Source organism: Eleutherodactylus coqui, chromosome 2, assembly GCF_035609145.1.
Source record: "Eleutherodactylus coqui strain aEleCoq1 chromosome 2, aEleCoq1.hap1, whole genome shotgun sequence".
NCBI lineage: Eukaryota > Metazoa > Chordata > Amphibia > Anura > Eleutherodactylidae > Eleutherodactylus > Eleutherodactylus coqui.
Genome location: NC_089838.1, coordinates 211,983,477 through 212,004,617, shown reverse-complemented (window position 1 = coordinate 212,004,617; position 21,141 = coordinate 211,983,477). Strand labels below are relative to the sequence as shown.

The 21,141-nt window shown below is 44.3% G+C and overlaps 1 protein-coding gene across 1 annotated transcript; it reads right to left on the bottom strand.

Moving 5' to 3' along the window:
- Positions 1-202: 202 nt before the first annotated feature.
- On the bottom strand, positions 203-16,491 carry STOML1 (stomatin like 1). Its single transcript, XM_066592431.1, has 7 exons — positions 16,289-16,491; positions 14,727-14,833; positions 11,709-11,858; positions 5,337-5,540; positions 4,685-4,895; positions 2,202-2,342; positions 203-2,100 (listed from the first exon to the last, which is right to left on the bottom strand). The coding sequence occupies exons 1-7, from the start codon at positions 16,356-16,358 to the stop codon at positions 1,901-1,903; spliced, it is 1,083 nt and encodes a 360-aa protein (XP_066448528.1). The 5' UTR covers positions 16,359-16,491; the 3' UTR covers positions 203-1,900.
- Between the last annotated feature and the right edge of the window lie 4,650 nt (positions 16,492-21,141).

Below are 21,141 nucleotides of genomic sequence, written 5' to 3'. Positions count from 1 at the left end.
AACCATCCCCTGCCACCCCTTAACAAACCACAACCCTCCCTACCCCCCCCTCTCCCCCTTCTTTTTCTTTTCCCTTTCTTACACTCCTCCCCCTTAATAAGAAGCGCCTACAGTCCTGCATTCTACCTTTATCGAAACAAGAACAAGACAGAGCAAAGTTGTTTAAAAAGTTAAAAAGTTTACTGTTGAAATTGTTCATATAACTCAAGAAATACAGCAACGAGGTAGCATTGACTTATTCATAACAAATTACATATGTATACCATATATCTAACAATGTTCTTATTATTTATCTGTAATCTGTATTTTGCAATGCACATGTTAATAAAAAAAACGAATTAAAAAAAAAAGACCACAACTACCTTTAACTCATAAAGTTAGAAAATTCAGAAATGTCGAAGAATTCCATTGCTAATGTAGTTTAAGGTTTTTTTTGCAGATGGCACGGACATGTCTACTGCAGAAAGCTGCCTCCCAGCAAGAGATTGGATTACTCAGAAGTCTGAACTGGAGGGGAAAACCCAAAGCCTAAAAGGATGCCAAACGCGACTGTGAAAGACTTGATCATTTATTTTTAGCATTTGTTTTGCATTATGAAACCAAACAGGATAGAACGTATGATAAATATTGCTAATTTGTTTTTACCTATTACATCTATTATCTCTCTAAATACAGCAAGTATATGTACATCGTTAATCAAAGAAAAATAATAAATAGCAAAACTTAACCTAATAGTTTAACGCCTGACATTATATGGCAACAGAAACATGAAATAACCTTAGGCCATTCTCAAACAGGCACTTATAAAAACTTTGCGTTTACATGCGTTTTTGACAGCACTGAAAACGCCCACTGTAATGAATAGAGAGCAATGCATCACATTTAAAAATGCTGAAACACCCCTAAATAGGACAGACAGCGCTTGGAAAATGCTGTGTTTAAAAGCTCGTCTGAGAATCCCCAATGAAATCAATGGAGGCGTTTTATAGCATTTAGCGCTGCATTTAAAATGCTGTGTTAAACACCGAAGAAAGTGGTGTGTATGAGGCCACTCACACACCATGCTGGCAAAATGACACGATTTTGATAGCGACATTTTGCCGTGATTTTAATTGGCATTTTCGAACGCAGGTTGCTGCATTCAACAGCGCTTTTTAACGTACCCCATCATTGTAATGAGGTGCATTTAAAAAGCGCAAAAATGCGGCAAAATAGAGTAGATGGCACTCGAAAAACACGGCGTTTGAGTGCAGGTCTGTGAGGCCCTATTGAAGTCAATGGGAGTGTTGGACTGCTGTAAAAAGCGCATGTATGAGAGTGGCCCTGCACTCACTCACATGAGCGCATGTCACCTGTGTATTAGGCGTGTAATTTTCATGCACGCAATATGCTGTGCTAAAAGTCTATTGATTTGTATTGGGCCATTCATGTCTGCGTTTGTGTTTTTTATTTTTTTTCACATGCATAAAAAAATAAATAAATAAAATACAGCATGTCCTATTTTGGTGCATAATACGCATCAATATGGAGATTCAACATATGTAGCAAATATGCATGTACATTTTCTGTGTACTGCATATTTTAAGGGCGTGAAACATGCGCTTGTGATACGCAGGACACGTACGCCCGTGTAAGAGACCCCTAAAGTTGCCTTCACACAGTGTAAATGCTGCAGAATTCTACGGAATTTACAGTACAAAGCCACGTGGAAGAGATTTCAAAGATCTCCTACAGGTGGATCAGAAAATTTCCACAACGAATTTGCAACATGCTTGAAAAATGCTGCCGACTCTAAATCCGCAGCCCTTTTTTTTATGCTGTGGATTTCTGATGCAGGTTGTAGAGTCAAAATCCACATGGAAAAATTCACATTGGAGTCTCTAAAAAGTTTGGAATAGTATCAGGAACTCATTATCTTCTGTAGGACCTTCTCTACTTGCCAAGCAGTCTGTAGATTCCCTGTGACATGTAAGCGACCTGTTAAGTAAGCAGTCATCGGATTTAAGTCTCCTCGAATGAGCAACAGGAGATCGGCTTCTGTAATCTCTAGGGTAACATCAGGGGGAGAAGGGAGGACTCCCATTCCACAATGTCCAGACCCTGCAAGAAGGGAGATAGTAGAGAAAAGGAATATGAAAATAAGAAGACATAATATGAACAGGTATTAGAACCTCCTGGTGGCAACATCTCAATGCATCTACCTGATGTTAAATCAAGAAAACATGACGATCTCTCCCCATCTTTTTGGATCACATACAGCTGATACGAAGACCTAATTTCAGAGACCAAAGATTCTGACAAAGTTCCCTCCAAGCGAGACAACATCTCTTGTAATGAAAGATCTGTAACACCAACAAAACAAAGAATTAATCCACTGGATTTCCTCAGGATAGGTCATCAATAGTTGATCAAGGAACAGGCTACTTGTAACTGCAGCTTTCATTGGACTCAAGAGGAGCTGCGCCTGTAATTACAGGTACCGGCCACTACACAGGGGTCGGAGCATCGCTGCTAGCGAGACCAGATTACCTGATTGGCCAGGATCCCAAGCGGTGGGCCCCAGCCGATCGACTATTAATAGCTAATCTGGAGGATGAAACACTGATGGCCCACCAATAGTATTCTCTTAGGAAAACCCGTTAAACTGTTTAATCATATTAAGAAATCTGTTCAATTCACTACTGTGCCATTACAGGTATCCGCAGTCAGATGATTTTCTTTTTAAATTATATTTATAATTTTTCTTTTCCTTTATCCATAAGATTATATGAATTTTCCAAAATTCGTTTTTTTTGTTGTTTTTTTAAACCCATTAAAGCAGTATTACCCTATCAGCAAGTTATCTATCCAAAAGAATGGAGATAACATGATGATCAATGAGAGCCCCACTAATCCTAAAATCTTTACCCCCGATGCATCCCAAAGTTAGGACAGTGGTGTTGATGCACACCTCCGTTTCATTCACTTCAATTGGACCAACAACCTCTAGACGAGTTCAAGTGTTTGGCTATCTCTAGCAGTCTTATTGTAGTTAATGGAGAGGTGGCCTGAAAAATCACAGATCTGAAAAGGTAAAAATTGAATTAGATTACAAAATATGGCTAACTTTGGGGGCAGCTGCCTCAAACTACATAAATAACTGTCCTAGTTTTAGACTTCAATATATGTTCCCATCAGAAAAAAGCAGATTCCAACCAAATTCCAAGATATGAACCTGTTTAAGAACACACTACATTGATCAGCCATAACTTTGCAATCACTTGCCTAATATTGTGCAGGTCTCTCTTGTGCCTCTAGAACAGCTGTGACTTGTTGAGGCACGGACTCCACAAGACCTCTGAACTGGTCCTGTGATATCTGGCACCAACGCATTAGCAGCACATCCCTCATATCTTTTAAGTTGCAAACTGGAGCTTCGATAGATGTGCCAGCACATCCCCCAGAAGACTGATCAGATTGAGATCTGGGGAATTCAGAGGCCACGTCAACACCTTAGCCTCTGGGTTATGTTCCTCGTCCATTCCTGAACACATTTTTGCAGTGTAGTAAGGCACATTATCCTGCTGAAAGAGCACCACTGCCATTAGGGAATACTGCAGCCGTGGAGTGCAGGCCGGGTCCAGACATGACAGATAATCTCCACTGTGGATTCTGCTGCATATCTGGGGTAAAATATGTATGTGTTACATGTAGATTTTTGTTGTGAAGTTTACCCTATGCATCGCAATTCGCAAAGGCTGAAATCTGCAGTAAAAATCTGCAGTATTTCCACAACAGCACGATTTACATACTCTGATTTCTATGCTAAATTTTGGCAGTATATGTGATTTTGAAAACCCCATCCGCTTGTATTATACTTTCAAAATTACTGTGGGTTTGTGGTGCAAAATCTGTACCACAAATCTTCCACGTCAGGATGTGGCATCAAAGTAATAGCCGCATATATGCAAAGTTCAAAGGTTCCCCAGATCTTCACACTGCTTCCACCGGATTGTCTTCTTTCTATAGCGCATCCTGGTAAGTGATGCACACAAACCCAGCTGTCGTCATGATCTAAAAGATAACGTCATCCATCAGACCAGCTCACCTTATTCCACTGCTCAATGGTCCAATATGATGCTCAGGTGCCCAATGTAGGCGCTAACGGTAGTGGATGGAGACTCTTGACTGATCCATGTGTACACATCCTCATAGGCAGCAAGTTGCGAGGTACAACGCCTCCTAACGCTTCTCTATCATAGTCAACATTAACATTTTTAGCTGATCTGTGGCATCAGACCTGGGGGTCTAGCGCTTGCCACCTGCATCAATTACTCTTGGGCACCCATATAACCATTTCCAGTTTCCTTTCTTGGACCATGTTTGGTAGCTACTAATCATTACATACTAGGAACATCCCAAACGACCTGTAGTTTTGGAGGTGCTCAAACCCTGCCCTCCAGCCATCACAATTAGGCCCTCGGCCCAATAGGTTAAAATTACTCAAGATCCTTACACTTGCCCATTCTTCCTACTGCTACCAATCATCTTCAAGAACTGACTGATCACTTGCTGCCTGATGTTTCCCACCTCTGAACAAGTGGCATTGACACAAGATGATCAAAGTTATTCACGTCACCTGTTTGTGCTTTTAATATTATGGCTAATTGGCGTATAATATAGAAATATTTGAGAACTGCCAAACCTGGAGATGGTTTTGCATCTGTTGTTGAAACTTGCTTGGCCACCGAGACAAACTGCATGATCAGTTGCTCTAGTCCACCATTTGGGTTCACAACTTGAGGTATGAGGGGAACATTCACGTGGTCTTCAAGAGGTTGTAGGACAGCTTCCACAAGGAGGTTCACACGCTCCACACAAACCCCCCATGGTTTCACCTGCTCAGTAATATCCTCCTGTAAAGTACAAGACCAGATGTAGTAAGGGCAAATCTTTTATGCATTTTGTTGTAGGCCAAATTTTGGGGAGGGTTGTAGCAGCATGGCTTGTACCTACATGTAACCTGTGCACTTGTAGTGATGCTTGGAACCAAAAATTGTTGTCACTACCATTTACAAACAGAAGTGCAGGCAAGTGCAATATAGACTCAGATTTAAGACTTCAAATACAGAACAGTTTCTAAATTTGGAACCACATGCTAGAGATTAAATATATATATATAATTTATTTACACACACAATTATATCACTTTACATATATACTTTTAGCCTGGAATTAGCCAGTTATTGACCTTCAGGAAGTTCCAATTCCTCTTAGCTGTACATATTCAGTATATAGGAGTACTGGATTTGTCAGATTGTCGTTTCATGTTTCTTTTAGTTTTGCTTCCTACCAACCTTAAAATGTTCTCCTAGTCGCATTCGGTCACCATAGATCTCTCTGAGATACTTGCGCCCCAGGCTCTGCGCCAACAGGTTCTCTGCTGTGTTCTTGATAACAATATTAAGGTCCTGGACAGACAGAACAGACAGCACAGGATTGCATACTCTAAACTGCACATCAGCTCCTACAGATACCACGGCATCATCTCGGGACTTGATCTGAAAATAGAAGGATTAGTGCATGATTTAATGACAGCAGATAAAGTCATTAACTTCTACATTTACGTAACGTATATGGGATTTGCTAAAACAGATGCTTGTGTATGACATGAAATTCTTAAAGGGGTTGTCCCGCGCCGAAACGGGTTTTTTTTTTTTTCAACCCCCCCCCCGTTCGGCGCGAGACAACCCCGATGCAGGGACGTACAGACAGCTTACCGGAGCGCTTACCTTGATCCCCGCGCTCCGGTGACTTCTATACTTACCTGTGAAGATGGCCGCCGGGAACCTCTTGCTTCGTGGACCGCAGCTCTTCTGTGCGGTCCACTGCCGATTCCAGCCTCCTGATTGGCTGGAATCGGCACGTGACGGGGCGGAGCTACACGGAGCCGCTCTCTGTCACGAGCGGCTCCATAGAAGAACACAGAAGACCCGGACTGCGCAAGCGCGGCTAATTTGGCCATCGGAGGCCAAAAATTAGTCGGCTCCATGGAGACGAGGACGCTAACAACGGAGCAGGTAAGTAAAAAACTTTTTATAACTTCTGTATGGCTCATAATTAATGCACAATGTATATTACAAAGTGCATTATTATGGCCATACAGAAGTGTATAGACCCACTTGCTGCCTCGGGACAACCCCTTTAAAGTCCTTGAATTGCATTGTTCGCTCTTTGTGCCTGTTTTTATACACTTGTGCATGAGCAAAAACCCATTTTTTTCTTCACTTCCTTCCCTCCCAGTATATGACCATTTGTATAAAGCAACTTTAAGCAATACTGCTAGAAAAAAAAAATAAAAAAAGAAGAAGACGCCTAATTGCAGTGAAAACCTGAAATTGCACATTTGATCACAATCTGCAACATATATTAATGGGGGAATGGAAGCTGTGATCTTGTTTGCAGTGTTATTACACATAGGCTATCTTAAAATATTTATTAGATTCAGTTAACTGTGAAAACTAAGCCAATCTAAAGTGGTTCGGTAATACAGGCTTTGTCAAAATAAATAAAGCACCTAGAAGTTGTTGTCGTTCTGCTGCAAAACTTGGTATGCAGTTACATCTCAGGCAGATATGCAAATAATTAGCTTGATATCGCTGAATAGATAAATTCATGACCGGAAATACGCCATGCATATATTCTCAGAGAAGCTCTTGCGGAGATATTGGCAAAATGGGGAATTATGGTTTTTCAGAGGTGGAGGGGGGGCTTTATTTTTAAACACTGTCTGTTGTGTATGCCTCTAAACCTTACCTCCATTGCAACATCTTTTTCTGTATATTTTTGTATACTTATAAATATTTAGCACTGCTAGTCTTTTTTAGAATAAATCTGCAAATATTTATAAGTATACAAAAATATACAGAAAAAGATGCCACAATTATTAGCCTTGTCCGTTTCAAAGCGAACCATAATGCCGAAATAGTGTTCAGAATTCATAGCGGGTTTCAGCTTACTTTGTGGGTTTCACCACCTAAAAGCTGGTGGTGGTCCCAAGTGTGTGTGGGTATTGCTGGAAGCTGAAAGCGTTAGACCGGTTCAGGGTTTGATTTGAAATTTCGTTCTGCATTCGTGCAGGAGCCTGGGAAAGCTGGGTACAAATCCACCTGTATCCTAATGACTCCATGCTTGCAATCCTGCAGTGATTGATGGAGGCTCTGCCGTGACAATTAGTAGCGGCGAGTGCGCTCGGATTAGTTGATCCGTGACAAATGGGCGACAGAGGTGGGATAGGATGGGGTCCCCCCTCTCTCTTCGCGGTCGCCAGATTTATTGCCAATAGAACGTGTATCGGTGATGCCAACTTCAACAGCTTCTAAGTTTCCACAATCTAGACGCTCAGTTAAAGCAAATGTGGACCGATATACTGCAAGATACCATACAGAACCTGTATGCCTACATGTCTGTCCATATCACATCCTGTATCCATGCTAGAGGCGGTACAACAGGGTACTAGAGAGTCTCCCTTAAATGGGTCAATTTTCCGCAAAAAAATTATCCTCTGATATAGTAAACACTTCTATGAATGTCACAAGCACACAAAGTTTCATTCCAACAACTCCTTCTAGGTGCTTGATTTTTCTTAACAAGGAGTGTATATATAGTGAGATTCCCTAAATCCTACATTCATTAAAGTACTCCCCTGAAAACACATTTTTCTAACCCTGCACCCCTCACCTGACTACCTGTCACATGTCTGTATATTACAATCTCTTCCATACAGTGTAGCCTCCTGTCTGATGCTTATCAGGCCCCATCTTGATGTTAGTTTCACATCAGTTCCATGATGCATCAGCATAGCATTAGCTATAGGCTTTATCATTTCTGCATGCTGGGCGGACAGTGTAAATATTATTGACCTCTGCATCAACTTAAAAAAAAACCTAAAGACTAGATATCCTTGACCAAAATACCATGGGTAAGAAAGATAAACTTAAGGCCGGATATTATGAATATGGCGATAAAAGCGGCAGATGGTTGGCTAGAGCGTTGCACCCCAGGACATCTCACCCACATATACACTCTATCAACTCAGCCGAGGGGGGACGGGTACACTCCCCGAAAGAAATACTAGAAGAATTCCGATTATTTTATTCCAAATTGTACAATATTCCAGAAAGGCGGACTATACCCGAAACCCAACATAGACAGAAGATGGAGGAGTACCTCGACCTCCACGTCCCGAGACGTCTCTCCCCAGAGGAGTCTTTGACCCTGGAGGGGGACTTCGAGGCAGAGGAGCTCACACAGGTAATTCAAGGAATCAAAAAGGGAAAGAGCCCGGGGCCGGATGGATTTTCTCCGGGGTTCTATAAGGCTTGTGGAAGTCTGCTTTCTGACTTGCTTCTTCGAGCCTTTAATACAATATCCGGGGTTTGCCCCCTCCCACCCCAGGCTCTCCAGGCGCACATCGTATTGATCCCCAAACCAGGGAAGGATCCTATGGCGTGCGGCAATTACCGGCCGATTTCGCTTATTAACTGTGACTTAAAAAATCTTCTCAAAAATGATTGCAAACCGACTGAATGCATCGATACCCCGACTCATGCACGGTGATCAGGTCGGCTTTGTTCCGGGCAGGGAGGCTAGGGATAGTACAACCAGAACCCTGACCTTGATTGATTGGGCGAGGAGGAAAAAATCACCACTCTGTTTGCTCTCTGTCGATGCAGAAAAAAGCATTCGACAGGATAAATTGGAGATTTTTAGAAGCAACGCTGCAGAGAGTTGGCATAGGGCCCAGGGCTCTAGCTTGGATTATGGCATTATACAGAAACCCCTCGGCACAGGTCAGGGTTAACGGTACCTTGTCCACCCCGTTCGAGATCAAAAATGGTACGCGCCAAGGATGCCCCTTATCTCCTACCCTGTATATCATGGTGATGGAGACCTTGGCTAACGCCATTAGAAACAACCCCTCAATAAAAGGGATACGGGTGGGAGAGGAGGAACACAAATGCGCTCTCTATGCGGATGATTTGTTGGTTTACGTTACAGAGCCTCGGGTGGGTCTCCCCAATATCATGAAAGAATTCACAGCCTTTGGCGAACTCAGCAACTATAAAATCAACGCACAAAAGTCGGTGATTCTTAACATTTCGATCCCAGGAAGAGAAGCGGAGGACCTCGCCAAGGCCTTCCCATTTCTTTGGAAAGGCGACTCTTTCAAATACTTGGGAGTACAGATCCCGACAGATCTATCCCGGATATTTGAACTCAATTACAAACCAATATTATCAACATTCGATAGAGACTTAGAGAGATGGTCCGGGGCCACATTATCTTGGTTCGGGAGAATGAACGCAATTAAAATGGATGTTTTACCAAGAATACTATATATCTTCCAGACGGCCCCATGTAACCTCCCAAACACCTTCTTCGACAGATTACGTAGCCAAATACTAAAGTTCATATGGAAAAGAGGATCCAAAAGACTTAGTCATAAAAGTTTAACTAAGCCTAAAGAGAAGGGCGGAGTGGGACTTCCCGACTTTCGCCTATACCACAAGGCAGCTATAGGATCCTTCATATTAGATTTATTTCATCATAGAGAGAACAAATCTTGGGTTCAAATAGAAAACCGTAATAACACCTTTGAGACTAGAGGGGCGTTCTGGATCCCGGGGAAAGTTAATTGGGAAAAGGAGGAGGCATCATTCATGATGAGCACATTACTGGGCGCCTGGAAAGGGGGTTGTAAGACCACGGTCCCGGGACCTCTTACCCCACTGACGGGAAACCCACATCTTAAGGCAACTTTGCCGCTGCGCAACCTGGAGTTTATACCCCCAGGAGTGGAGGCCAGGGTGGGGGAGGTGGTGGAATTGGGAGACATACGGGACATGGGGTCCCTGGGAGGGGACCGCAGGCAGGCGCCGGGCTCATGGATGCAATACCTACAAGTGCGTAGCTACCTGGGGAAGATAAAACCTACTCAAGGATGGGAAATGACATATACCCCCTTTGAGGAGCTATGTTGCGCTAGGGAGGCTCCCAGACATACCGTCTCAATACTCTACAACCATCTAATAGAGGAACAACTAGGAAGTCACCAACCTAGGTGGATAGGTGCGTGGGAGGAGGCATTGGGCCGGTCTTTCTCGAAGGAACTATGGAGCAAAGCGTTTCAGCTTACTCATAAAATGTCGGTTTCCAGCAGGCTCCAAGAGTTAAATTTCAAGATTGTATCAAGATGGTACTTGACACCGGAGAGACTACACTCCTTCTTCCCCGCAACCCCGAATACATGCTGGCGTTGTGGAGGTGAGGTGGGTTCAATGCTCCACATTTGGTGGGATTGCCCCATGGTCGCAACCATATGGCAAGATATGAAACATTTATTCGAAAAGACGGGAAGAGAAACAATAACTCTGACACCGGAAATGGCACTCCTGTCCATCACTCACGAAAATGCACACCAACTCAGGAAAGGATTGCTAAAATTCTTCATTATAGCCACAAGGCAGGTAATTCCTAGGTTCTGGAAACAGAGTCTGGAAATTCCCAGAAGTGCATGGGTAGGGGTGATGGATGAGATTGAACGAATGGAGAGGATCAGATTAACGGAGGACCAGCTAGGTTATGATAAGTTTTACCAAACATGGGCACTATGGATAGATATACGAAACACCCCTGGGTTTCAAAACTGGTTGCTTACGGGCAAATATGAGTAAGACTGTAGATCAGACGTGACAAGGAAAAGTAAAAAGGATAGCCTGGATATTACCGTTCCCCCCCCCCCCCCCCCTTTCCCACCACCTTTCCTCTAATCCCTTCCTTCCCCTCTTGTCGTGTAAACCCACCCCCCCTCAGGATGTTAACATCTACTATAGAAATAACAAGACCGTGAAGAATGTTCAGTTTAAAGAGATTTGTTGTTGTATTCCATTCAAGAAAATTTGAAGTTCTCTGTTATCTGGGCAACCAAACGGTATTAGCTCATTGTTATGTGTAACAATTTACAAGTATTGTGTATGTTAATGTAAAAGCAATAAAAATACCTTGAAAGAAAAAAAACCTAAAGACCATAAGTATACAGTCAGGAGGATGAACTATCATCTCCTTCATTATAACTGTGTGACAGGAGCCTCTAATTATCAGTAATGTGATAAGAGTGTGTTTCCCTAAGAACAGTATGCGTGGCACACTCCATGTAATTTCATCATACAGGAAGTTGTAGTAGTGACCTTCTTAGACAACAGAAAAGTAAGAAATTTCCAGGGGGGTCATTATGACACAGATGCAGGGCACTTTTCAGATAGAAAGGAATAACTAAACAGGGTAAGACTAGCTGTCATTCTTTATAGCTGTGTGTGTATATATAAAATGTGGAATTTCACAAAACCAGATAATAAAGGTTTTGTACAAATACAAATGGTTAACTGAAACAGTTATAATATTCAGACAGAATGTACTGCTACTCTGGTTCTCTATCCCTATAATTCAGTTTTGTACAACTTCCTATACTTGCCAGAATATCCAATAAGGAACTTGTTGGGGATGAATTAATGTAATTTTACTGTATTTATAATAACATTTTCAGAAGCTGATATAATTTGTCTTTTTGCAGTTTATATACGGCCTACAGAGAGTAAAACTACTAAGGCATACATCCATGAGTATACAAGATATTCTCTACATTTTGGTTATCCAGTTTTATTACTCACCTTACACGGCTGTATGCTGAACGCTCTTGTTCTCATGTCTATTCTCTGAAACTGGTCAATAAGAGGGAGCAGCAGGACAAGTCCAGGACCTTTGGGTGGACGTACCCGACCGAGGCGGAACACTACTACCCTCTCGTAATCCGGAACCATCTGTTGAAATAACATTATACTAAAATCATATTCTAAGAGGTCATGCCCCCGTGGCTATTAATATGGCCATACAACCTAGGTAGCTGCTGGCCAAACACTCATTCACCCGAATCTCCCTGCCTCAATATGTGTTTTTAATGGGAAAAGAGGAATAAGTACCTGACCTCTTTCTGGCAGGGGAGCAAGTAGGTAGGCATGTTAGAATCCATCATGCCCAATCCTTCTTTCTTTTCTACATACCCCTCTTACACATTACATAATGAGCCTGTGATACCAAAATTGGTGGGTAAGGCCAACTTACAGCTAATGTTTATTGGCACCTTTAAAAAGGTCTAGTAACATGCAGCATACACTCCACTTATTCTCCAACTCAGACTTCTGCGCAGACAACCTGCAGGGTACTACAGCGGCAGCAAAGTGGATGACATTTTACAGGAATCTGCAGTGTAAAGTAACATGTGGTACAGATTGTAAATTTGCAGCAGGTCAGTTTGTGCTGCGGATTCGTTGCGCACAATATGTCCTAAGTGGGTGAACCTTAGGGTCCCATACATTTGAGGGTTTTTTCATTATTTTAGCTAAGTACAGCATTATTAGACATCTCCACAGCATGAAATTATGAACTCTGCAGAGTAATTACATATTTGTATAATGTCATGTTAGTTGACAAGAGGCATCTTGATGTTAGTTGGCTTCACATCATAGAGAATAAAGTACCTCCCAACTAGAGATTGACATGTAGATTTTCAAAAGCTAGCACGGTAGAAATAATAATAAAGTACCAAAAACAAGGGCCCAGAACACAGAAATAAGAAGAGCACATTCACTCCCTAACGCCGACTACTCTCATGTGGTCAGTCCATTTACAGGAGTAGGGTTCACCAAGAACTAACTGGGTTACTATTTTAGCTCATAAAGAGGGGATTATCAATTATGCCATATCTGTTAGAAGGCCTTACGAGGAGTGGTGTTTGATGCTCACCGGGGGGGGGCCCCGTTTCCAGCACAGTGTCCTCACAAAGCGGGAGGGACTCTTTTCAGCCTGTTCTGTGCATGAGCTCTACCATAGACAGAAATAGGAGCGAGAGAGCGCACAGAGCTGTCTGAAAAAAAGTCATGCTGTGAGCCCAACTTCACGGAGACACTGCGTTGGAAAGGGGCCCCGGTGAATATCTATAAATAGATCTCTCCCATCATCTATTTATACCCAGGACTGTGACTGTAACAAGGGATCGCCCTCTGCGTCTAGAGGAAAGAAGGTTTCTACACTGACATAGAAGGGGGTTCTTTACTGTAAGAGCAGTGAGACTATGGAACTCTCTGCCAGAGAAAGTGGTGATGGCAAACTCGATAAAAGAGTTCAAGAGGGGTCTGGATGTCTTTATAATGTAATAATATTACATTATAATCACTTATTACTGCAGAAGGGTTGTTGATCCAGAGATTATTCTGATTGTCAGAGACAGAAAGGAATTTCTTTCCCCCTAAAATGAGGAAAATTGGCTTCTCTCTCATTAGGTTTTTTTCCCCTTCCTCTGGATCAACATTGGGAAATAATAGGCTGAAAAAGATGGAGATGTCTTTTTTTTCAGCCTAAATTTTTGATGTAGTTCCTGCTGGTAAAGCCAGGTGTTAACCACATATAGTGAGAAATCAAAAGGCCAGATTCGCCATCGATTTTGAATTCATGCCCGATTTTGGCTTTGCAAACGTCATCAAAACTCGCATGAGTATAGGCTCCCTTAAACTATCGCAAATGTTGGAAAAACTGTGCCATGTACCAGGAGTGTCTATGGAGGAACACTATATACGGTGGGCCACAAGACCCCCCATGGACTTCGATATTTTCATATGTTACAAAGTAATATGCATGTTCAAATGGTGCCACTGTAGTAATGCAGCTTTCTATAAAACTGTCTCATTACTTTGAAGATCTCTGCTTGTGTTCAGTGACCACTCTGATGTATTTGTAAGAGAGTTTATTAAGGGACACGAAGACTTTTTGTAGAGTGACTTTCCAATTGAGTGACAGCTGCGGTTCATAAGAGTTCGATGCAACTGTGTGGACTGTAGCTGAAGCCTAAGGCCTCATGTCCACGGGCCACACGGTTTCCCCATGCAGAATCCCGCAGCGATTCCACCCGGCCCGCAGACATGAGGCCAAAAAAATACATTATACTCACCTGTCCGGACGCTGCGGAGCTCTCCTCCGTCGTGGCCGGATCCTCTTTCTTCTGCACGGCGGATGTGCTCCTGCTTTCCCGCGGTCTGTAGCACGGATGCAGTGACAGCTGCGGACGTGCCACGGATCCAGGCGGTTTCCATTGGCTTTAATGGAAGCCATGGGAGCTGTCCGTGTGGGAAAACCGCATAAAAATGGAGCATGCTGCGGTTGTTTTCCCACGCGTGCGATCTGCACGCCGGGGGAAAATGACATCTGCGGGTATTTAATTATCTGTAGGTCCCCAATGATTCCCTATGGGAGCGGATCACATGCGCAGATTTTGTAAATTGATTTATGCTGTGGACATGAGGCCTAAATGCTCGCTCACATGGGCGTATGTGTCGCACGTATAACGCGTGTAATATGTGGTACTAATAGCCCATTGGTTTTTATTGGGTCACTGCAGACTGTGGAGTCTGCCTCTACAACCGTGGCAGGGCATGGTAACATGGGGGAATTCACTATGGAAAATCTGGCAATGCACAGAAATAAGGCGTGAAGTTGCCCATGTAAATAGCGCCCAAGGAAGAGACCGGATACAAGATGCCAGTCATCTATATGCTCGGTGCAGAATGGCCAGCACACATAAGATAATAAATGTATTCCGCTGCGGGTCAGATCCTCCTGGCAGACGACTGTTTTACCTTCAGGAAACACCAGATGGATACGGGTAAGGTGAGGAGAAGAAATATGAATGAAAGGCAGGTAATCCACATGTGACAGCACCACATCAACCACGAGTTAGACGCACCTGTGAAGTAAAAACAAGTTCCAATAACCACCTATATTATGATTATTATTCAAAAAAATCATTTAAATGAGCCAAAATGAATAGCTATATTCTAACATAATAATGAATGAAAATGAATGAACGATAATTCGTTTACTTATTGTTCATGCTTGCAAATAAAATCATCGTTGGATCGCTCGGTTTAACTATCGATCATTCCGTTGTTCCCATTCATTTATACAGTGAACATGAATGGCTGGATGATATAGCAAGTGAATGAGCCAACAGTGTATCTGCCTGTATGAACAGGCTGCAGCAGCGATCTCGGACGTTGGTCACTTGGTGATTCGTTAGATGTAAAAGCACTTTTACTTCAGTTTAGATATAGGATCGATAAAAATGGTGGTGAAGGTGACTGATAATGACCTTCAGGAGGACATGTAATAACACTCTTGGGAAACCATTAACCCCTTAATGCCACAGGGCATAACTGTATGCCCTAGCTGCAGGGTACTTTACGCAACAGGACGTACACTGGATAGCGCGAGATCAGAAGACCCCCGTTGTTAACCCATTACATGCATGAACTATGTAGATCACAGCATGTAAATGGCTCGCAGAGGGAGTGTGCTCCGTCCATGACGTCATCGGACCCCCGCGATGTAATCGTGGCGGGCCGAGGGGTTGCCATGGCAACAGGAAGCCACATACAGCCGTTCTGCTTTGCCAGTGCCTATGATGGCTATAACAAGTGATAAGGCATTGCAGGACAGAAGTCCTGCAATGCTTTATCATAGGTGCTATGGTGCAAGTGCCCCGCAAGGACATAAATGGTGTAAAAAAAATATATATTATATATATGCCCTCACAGGCCTCCGTCCACGGAAAAATAAAAAAAAGTTATAGGACTTTGAATGCAGCGATTTAGAAAAAAAAATCCTCCAAAAAAGGTTTTATTGCAGAAAAGTGGAAAAACCTACAAAAAAAATAAAAAATTTAGAATTTTAGCATTGTTGCAATTGTACCGATTGACAGAAAAATTGTATTGGGTCATTGATGCTACATGATTAACACTGTGAAAAAAAAATTAATAAAAACACAATGGCAGGATTGATGTTTGTTCTCTCCCTGCGATCATGAAAAAATTAAAAGTTTTACAATATCGTCGTGTACCCAAAAATAACACCAATAAAAACTACCGTTCGCCACGCAAAAAACAAACACCCTTATATGGCCGCGTTAAGCGAAAAATAAAAAAAGTTATGGTTTTTAAAACAAAGTGGAGATGAAAATACCCCCAAAATCCCTGCATCCTCAATGCCAAAATAGGCCAATCCTTAAGGGGGTTGTTTCCCTGACAGAACCCCTTTAAGGGTTAAAGACTGCTTGACTGAAGGCGTGGCCCGCTCCCCTGTCAGCACGGGTATGCCCACAGGTAACCTCCCGTAATAGTCCGGGGTCGGCAGGAGACATTACCTGCTTGTGCAGACTGTGCAGCTGCCTCCAGTGTCACCGGTACGGCGGAGTACTTATACTGCCCCCACATGATGAAACTGCGGTACTAGCGGGCCGCGCTGTGCTCTACCCTACAAAGCATTGCTGCCAGAAGACCCCTCCACGTCCCCGTGTACACACAGCGGCCACGCACGGCGCCGCATCACCTTCACATCTCTTCCTGGTTACTGTGTACCACGTGAGTGACAGGGCCAGCATCCAATCACTAGCGTCCTGCAAAGACCCGTGACCGGCGCGGAAGGGGAGGGACACAATGCACATATATAGAGGCTGTTCCTGCAAAGCAGTTAATATGCAGCTCGGGCTTTAGTCGGCATAGAGCTGCTGTACATTGGTGATGACATTTGCCCTTGCTATATTGGGGTGTGGTTTGTGGTGGTCACCACTGTCTATCTACATGCCAGCTCTATTTGTAGCAGCTGCATTTGTAGTTGCAGGGTGTTCATTGGCAGCAGGGATTTCCATCACTGAAGAATCCATTCCATCCATCCTACTGCAAGCGTGCCAACTTATTTTCACTAAAGGTCACATCAACCTCAGGCTGCCCGCGGACGGCCGGGTCGGATCCTGTTGCGAGAATTCTCGCAGCAGGACACGACCTGCGTCCCTGCAGAGACCAGCGCGGCTCACCTGCTCCCATGGCTCTCTGATGTTCCGGCTACTTGCCAGGCGGCGCATGCGCAGAGAGGAGCCGGCGGCCCGGGAGTGACATTTCTGTGCGAGCACCGAAATAGAACATGCCGCGATTTGTTTTCCGCGTGTGATTTCACACGGACAAATTGCGGCCGTCTGCCTAGGATCGCGTTTTTTAATACAATCCTATGGCAAAGGCAACAGGCGGAAATTCTGCGGAAAATCCCGCCACAGAATTTCCGTCTGTGTGCAGGGAGCCTTAGGGTGGTTTCACACAGGCAATAACTACTGCCTTGGCAATAAAAAAAATTATTACGCGATTATTATCTCACTGGGTTTGTTCACAGGAGCATATTTTTTTCACACATAAGAGCAGCAGCATAACTGATCTTGGTGCGTATTACTGCAACAGGCCATTGAAGTGAATAGGCAGATGCAGAAAACCTGCGTATTCTCTGCATATTTGGGCACCATTTCAATGACCCTGGTTGCGTTCTTTCTTGCACGCACAAATACGCCGTGTCTGGGTGCACATAAAAATGTGCCAGAGCGCCCAAAATACACAGACGTAATAATGACCCCCATAGCCCCAGAAGTAATAAATGACCTGCATAGTGGTAACAGTGTCCCTTATATTAGCCCATAGTAGTCACAGGGCTGCTGCCCAGCTAGAGGCTAAAGCAGAACCCCTACCCACCACCACGGCCTCCGGCCAGGCAGCATCCTTACAGACATTCCACTCTCCCAAGAAGCAGAGTCTGTAACGGATGACCTCTCACCTCAGCGCAGATGACAGGGGCCATGGACTCTGAACTGCGGCACGGGACTGCAGCAGCAGATGGGGGTGAGAATTTTTTTAACGCCTTTTACACGGGCGATGTTGTTGCATTGCTACAAATCGCATGTGTAAAGGAACCAATAGGAAATCATGGGCTTCACATACATCTGATGTTTTGTAGCATGCAACAACCCAACACAAAACCCTCGCAGGTTTGGCGATATGCGTGCGATTCGTGAGGTTTTGTAGCCTATGTTTCCCTATGGAGCCTTCCTCTCTGTTGCATTGCATCGCACGAAGACGCAATTTTCATCTTGTGCGATGCAACTTTGACAGTAGGAAATCCTACTGTCAAAGATATCATCTAAACCCTGGCTGCAGGAAAAAAACAAAAAACAAAAACAATATACATCACCTAAGAAGCGCTGTCAGCCCGGCCGCAGCTTCTCCCCGCGTCCAGACACTGCTGCTCTTCATCACCTCCTTGAAGCACTGGCTGTGATTGGCTGATGCTTAGCCAATCACAGCTATTCGTTGAGTGGTGGCTGTGATTGGCCAAATATCAGCCAATCACAGCCAGGGCTTCCAGGAGGGGATTTTTCAATCCCCGTCCAGAAGAGAAAATGACAACCAGTGCCATTGGGGGTGCGGGGGGGCTGCAGCGGAGCCACGGACAGCGCTTCTAGGTTACATATACTTTAAAAATAATAATTTTTTTCAGTTACGGTTTATTTTCAGGGTAGGGCTTATATTTCAAGCCCCACTTACCCCCGAAAATCCTCGCATGTGGTACTACAAAGGCCAGTGCCGCGATATTGCAGCGATGCCGTGTCGCCCGTGTGAACAAGGCCTGAAGGGGATATACCAGGTTCGGAGTGGAAGCCGCTGCTCTGACCTCTGCTCCTAAGTGCAGGCGAGGCTCTCACTGAAATCAGTGGGAATTGCGCATGTAATTGCAGGCAGGGGTTCCATTGATTTTAATGAGAGCTGTGCCAGCTGCTACCCAGAGGTTGAAGCATTGGCTTCTCCTCCAATCCCAGTGTATCGCAGCAGGCGCTGCCTGCATAAAGGTTTAATGCATGGCCAGCAGCCCACATAAAATGAGGCGACGGGCCGGATTCAGCCCACGGGGCTTATGGTTGACATGTGGATCTGCATAATTTCTGCAGCATGTGCACACTGGTGGCAGGTGAATGGGACAGGAGCAAAGTTTCTGCCACAAATCTCGTGTGTATATTACAGGTATACTAAGGAATCATACTACAGCAAATTTACAGAGTATTCATAAGAAATGTATTTATATACAATAGGTACACATTTCACTGTAAGGCCTCCCTCACCTGTGCGTTGGGGAAAGTGCAGCGATTTAAAGCGTGGTGCTTTGCTGCGTTTTACTTGCGGTTTGGCAGCAGCAATACTGTGGCTGGTGCCAGCAATTAAGAAAACCACAGTGTTGAAAAGGAGCACTAAACGTTCATAGGACAGCCTCCACTCAAAAATCAAAGTTCGAGCAGCTTTGGGAGAGGCTCCATTGAAAACAATGAGACCACTGAAAGTGCAGCGCTAAATGTTGTAAAAAGCGGTATGTGTGAGGGAGGCCTTAAACCCCATTTAGACACACCGATTATCGCTCAAAAGCCATCTTTTGAGCGATAATCTTTGTGTCTAAATGTGCCCATCTTTCAGTTTTCTTCAGAACAACAGTTTTTAGTTCTGCTTGAAAACTGTTCTTCAGCAGAACAGCTGATAACATTGTTACAGCAGTTCTCAGTTCTCACTCTCCCTGGCACAACAGCTAATTAGCAGGACTGCAAGCTGTGTCTGCTGTCCATGGTGCTGAATTCTTCAAGGGGAGCCTGCTGGTGAACAAAATAGCTTATTGCAGAGCTCAGACCCCCTGCTGAGTTCTGTAACAGCTCCCAGAAGCTCATTTGCATGCAAATGAAGCTAAGTACTAATAACAATTAGTGCCTATTAGTACTTCTATGCAAAATGATCGCTGAGCTTTCAATCTTTGGAAAAATATCTCTATGTGCAAATGGTCCTTCTGTTGCATACACAGAGGGAAGCTGAGCACTACCCACACACATGGAAAAGGGAGGTTGTCAGTTGGGGTGCAACTTTAAAGGGGTTGTCCCGCGGCAGCAAGTGGGTCTATACACTTCTGTATGGCCATATTAATGCACTTTGTAATGTACATTGTGCATTAATTATGAGCCATACAGAAGTTATAAGAAGTTTTTCACTTACCTGCTCCGTTGCTAGTGTCCTCGTTTCCATGGAGCCGACTAATTTTCAGTGTCTAATGGCCAAATTAGCCGCGCTTGCGCAGTCCGGGTCTTCTTCTTTTCTCAATGGGGCCGCTCGTGCAGGATGCCGGCTCCTTGTAGCTCCGCCCCGTCACGTGCCGATTCCAGCCAATCAGGAGGCTGGAATCGGCAATGGACCGCACAGAAGCCCTGCGGTCCACCGAGGGAGAAGAATCCGGCGGCCATCTTCAACCGGTAAGTAAGAAGTCACTGGAGCGTTGGGATTCAGGTAGGCGCTGTGCGGGGTTTTTTTTTTAAGTCCCTGCATCGGGGTTGTCTCGCGCCGAACGGGGCGGGGGGGGGGGGGGGGTTGGAAAAAGAAAACCCGTTTCGGCACGGGACAACCCCTTTAAGGGTGCCTTCACACTTACAATCACAATATTGCTGTGTTTTTTAAAATAATAATCATCTTTATTTGTATAACGCCAACATATTCCGCAGCGCTTACATAGACAGGGGGAATACAGAAAAACAAAAGTACAAAAATTACAGAACCACGGTTACATAGTAATCAGTTGATGGAAACAATAGGGGTGAGGGTCCTGCTCCAACGAGCTTACATACTGCAAGTAATGGGGTGATACAGAAGGTAAAGGGCTGGAGATGTGCACAGTATGGTGAGGTGGAGTGTGAGGGATTCTATACACATAGACAATGGTCAGACATTTAGCCGTGTGACGGCAGAAACTGTATGACTGCAGGGGCAGTTGATGGTGGCTGGCAAGGATTGCAGTCAGTATGTCAGGGAGCATGTTATCAGGCGGAGTACAGAGGGGTTTGTTTAGGGAATGCGGTATGCCTCCCTGAAGAGGTGCATTTTTGGAGCATGCCTGAAGTTCTGAGTCCTGGATTGCCCGGGTATCCTTTGGTAGTGCGTTCCAGAGGACCGGTGCCGCTCTGGAGAAGTCTTGGTGGCGGGAAACAAGTCTAGTTTCGTTAGCAGAGAGCCCTGGCTGGGTGATGGCTTGAGATGAGGGAGGCAATATAGGATGGCGCTGCGCTGTGGAGGGCTTTGTGGATGAAAGCAGTGAGTTTTATTTGAATTCTGTATTTAACAGGCAGCCAGTGCAGTGACCGGCACAGGGCAGAGGTGT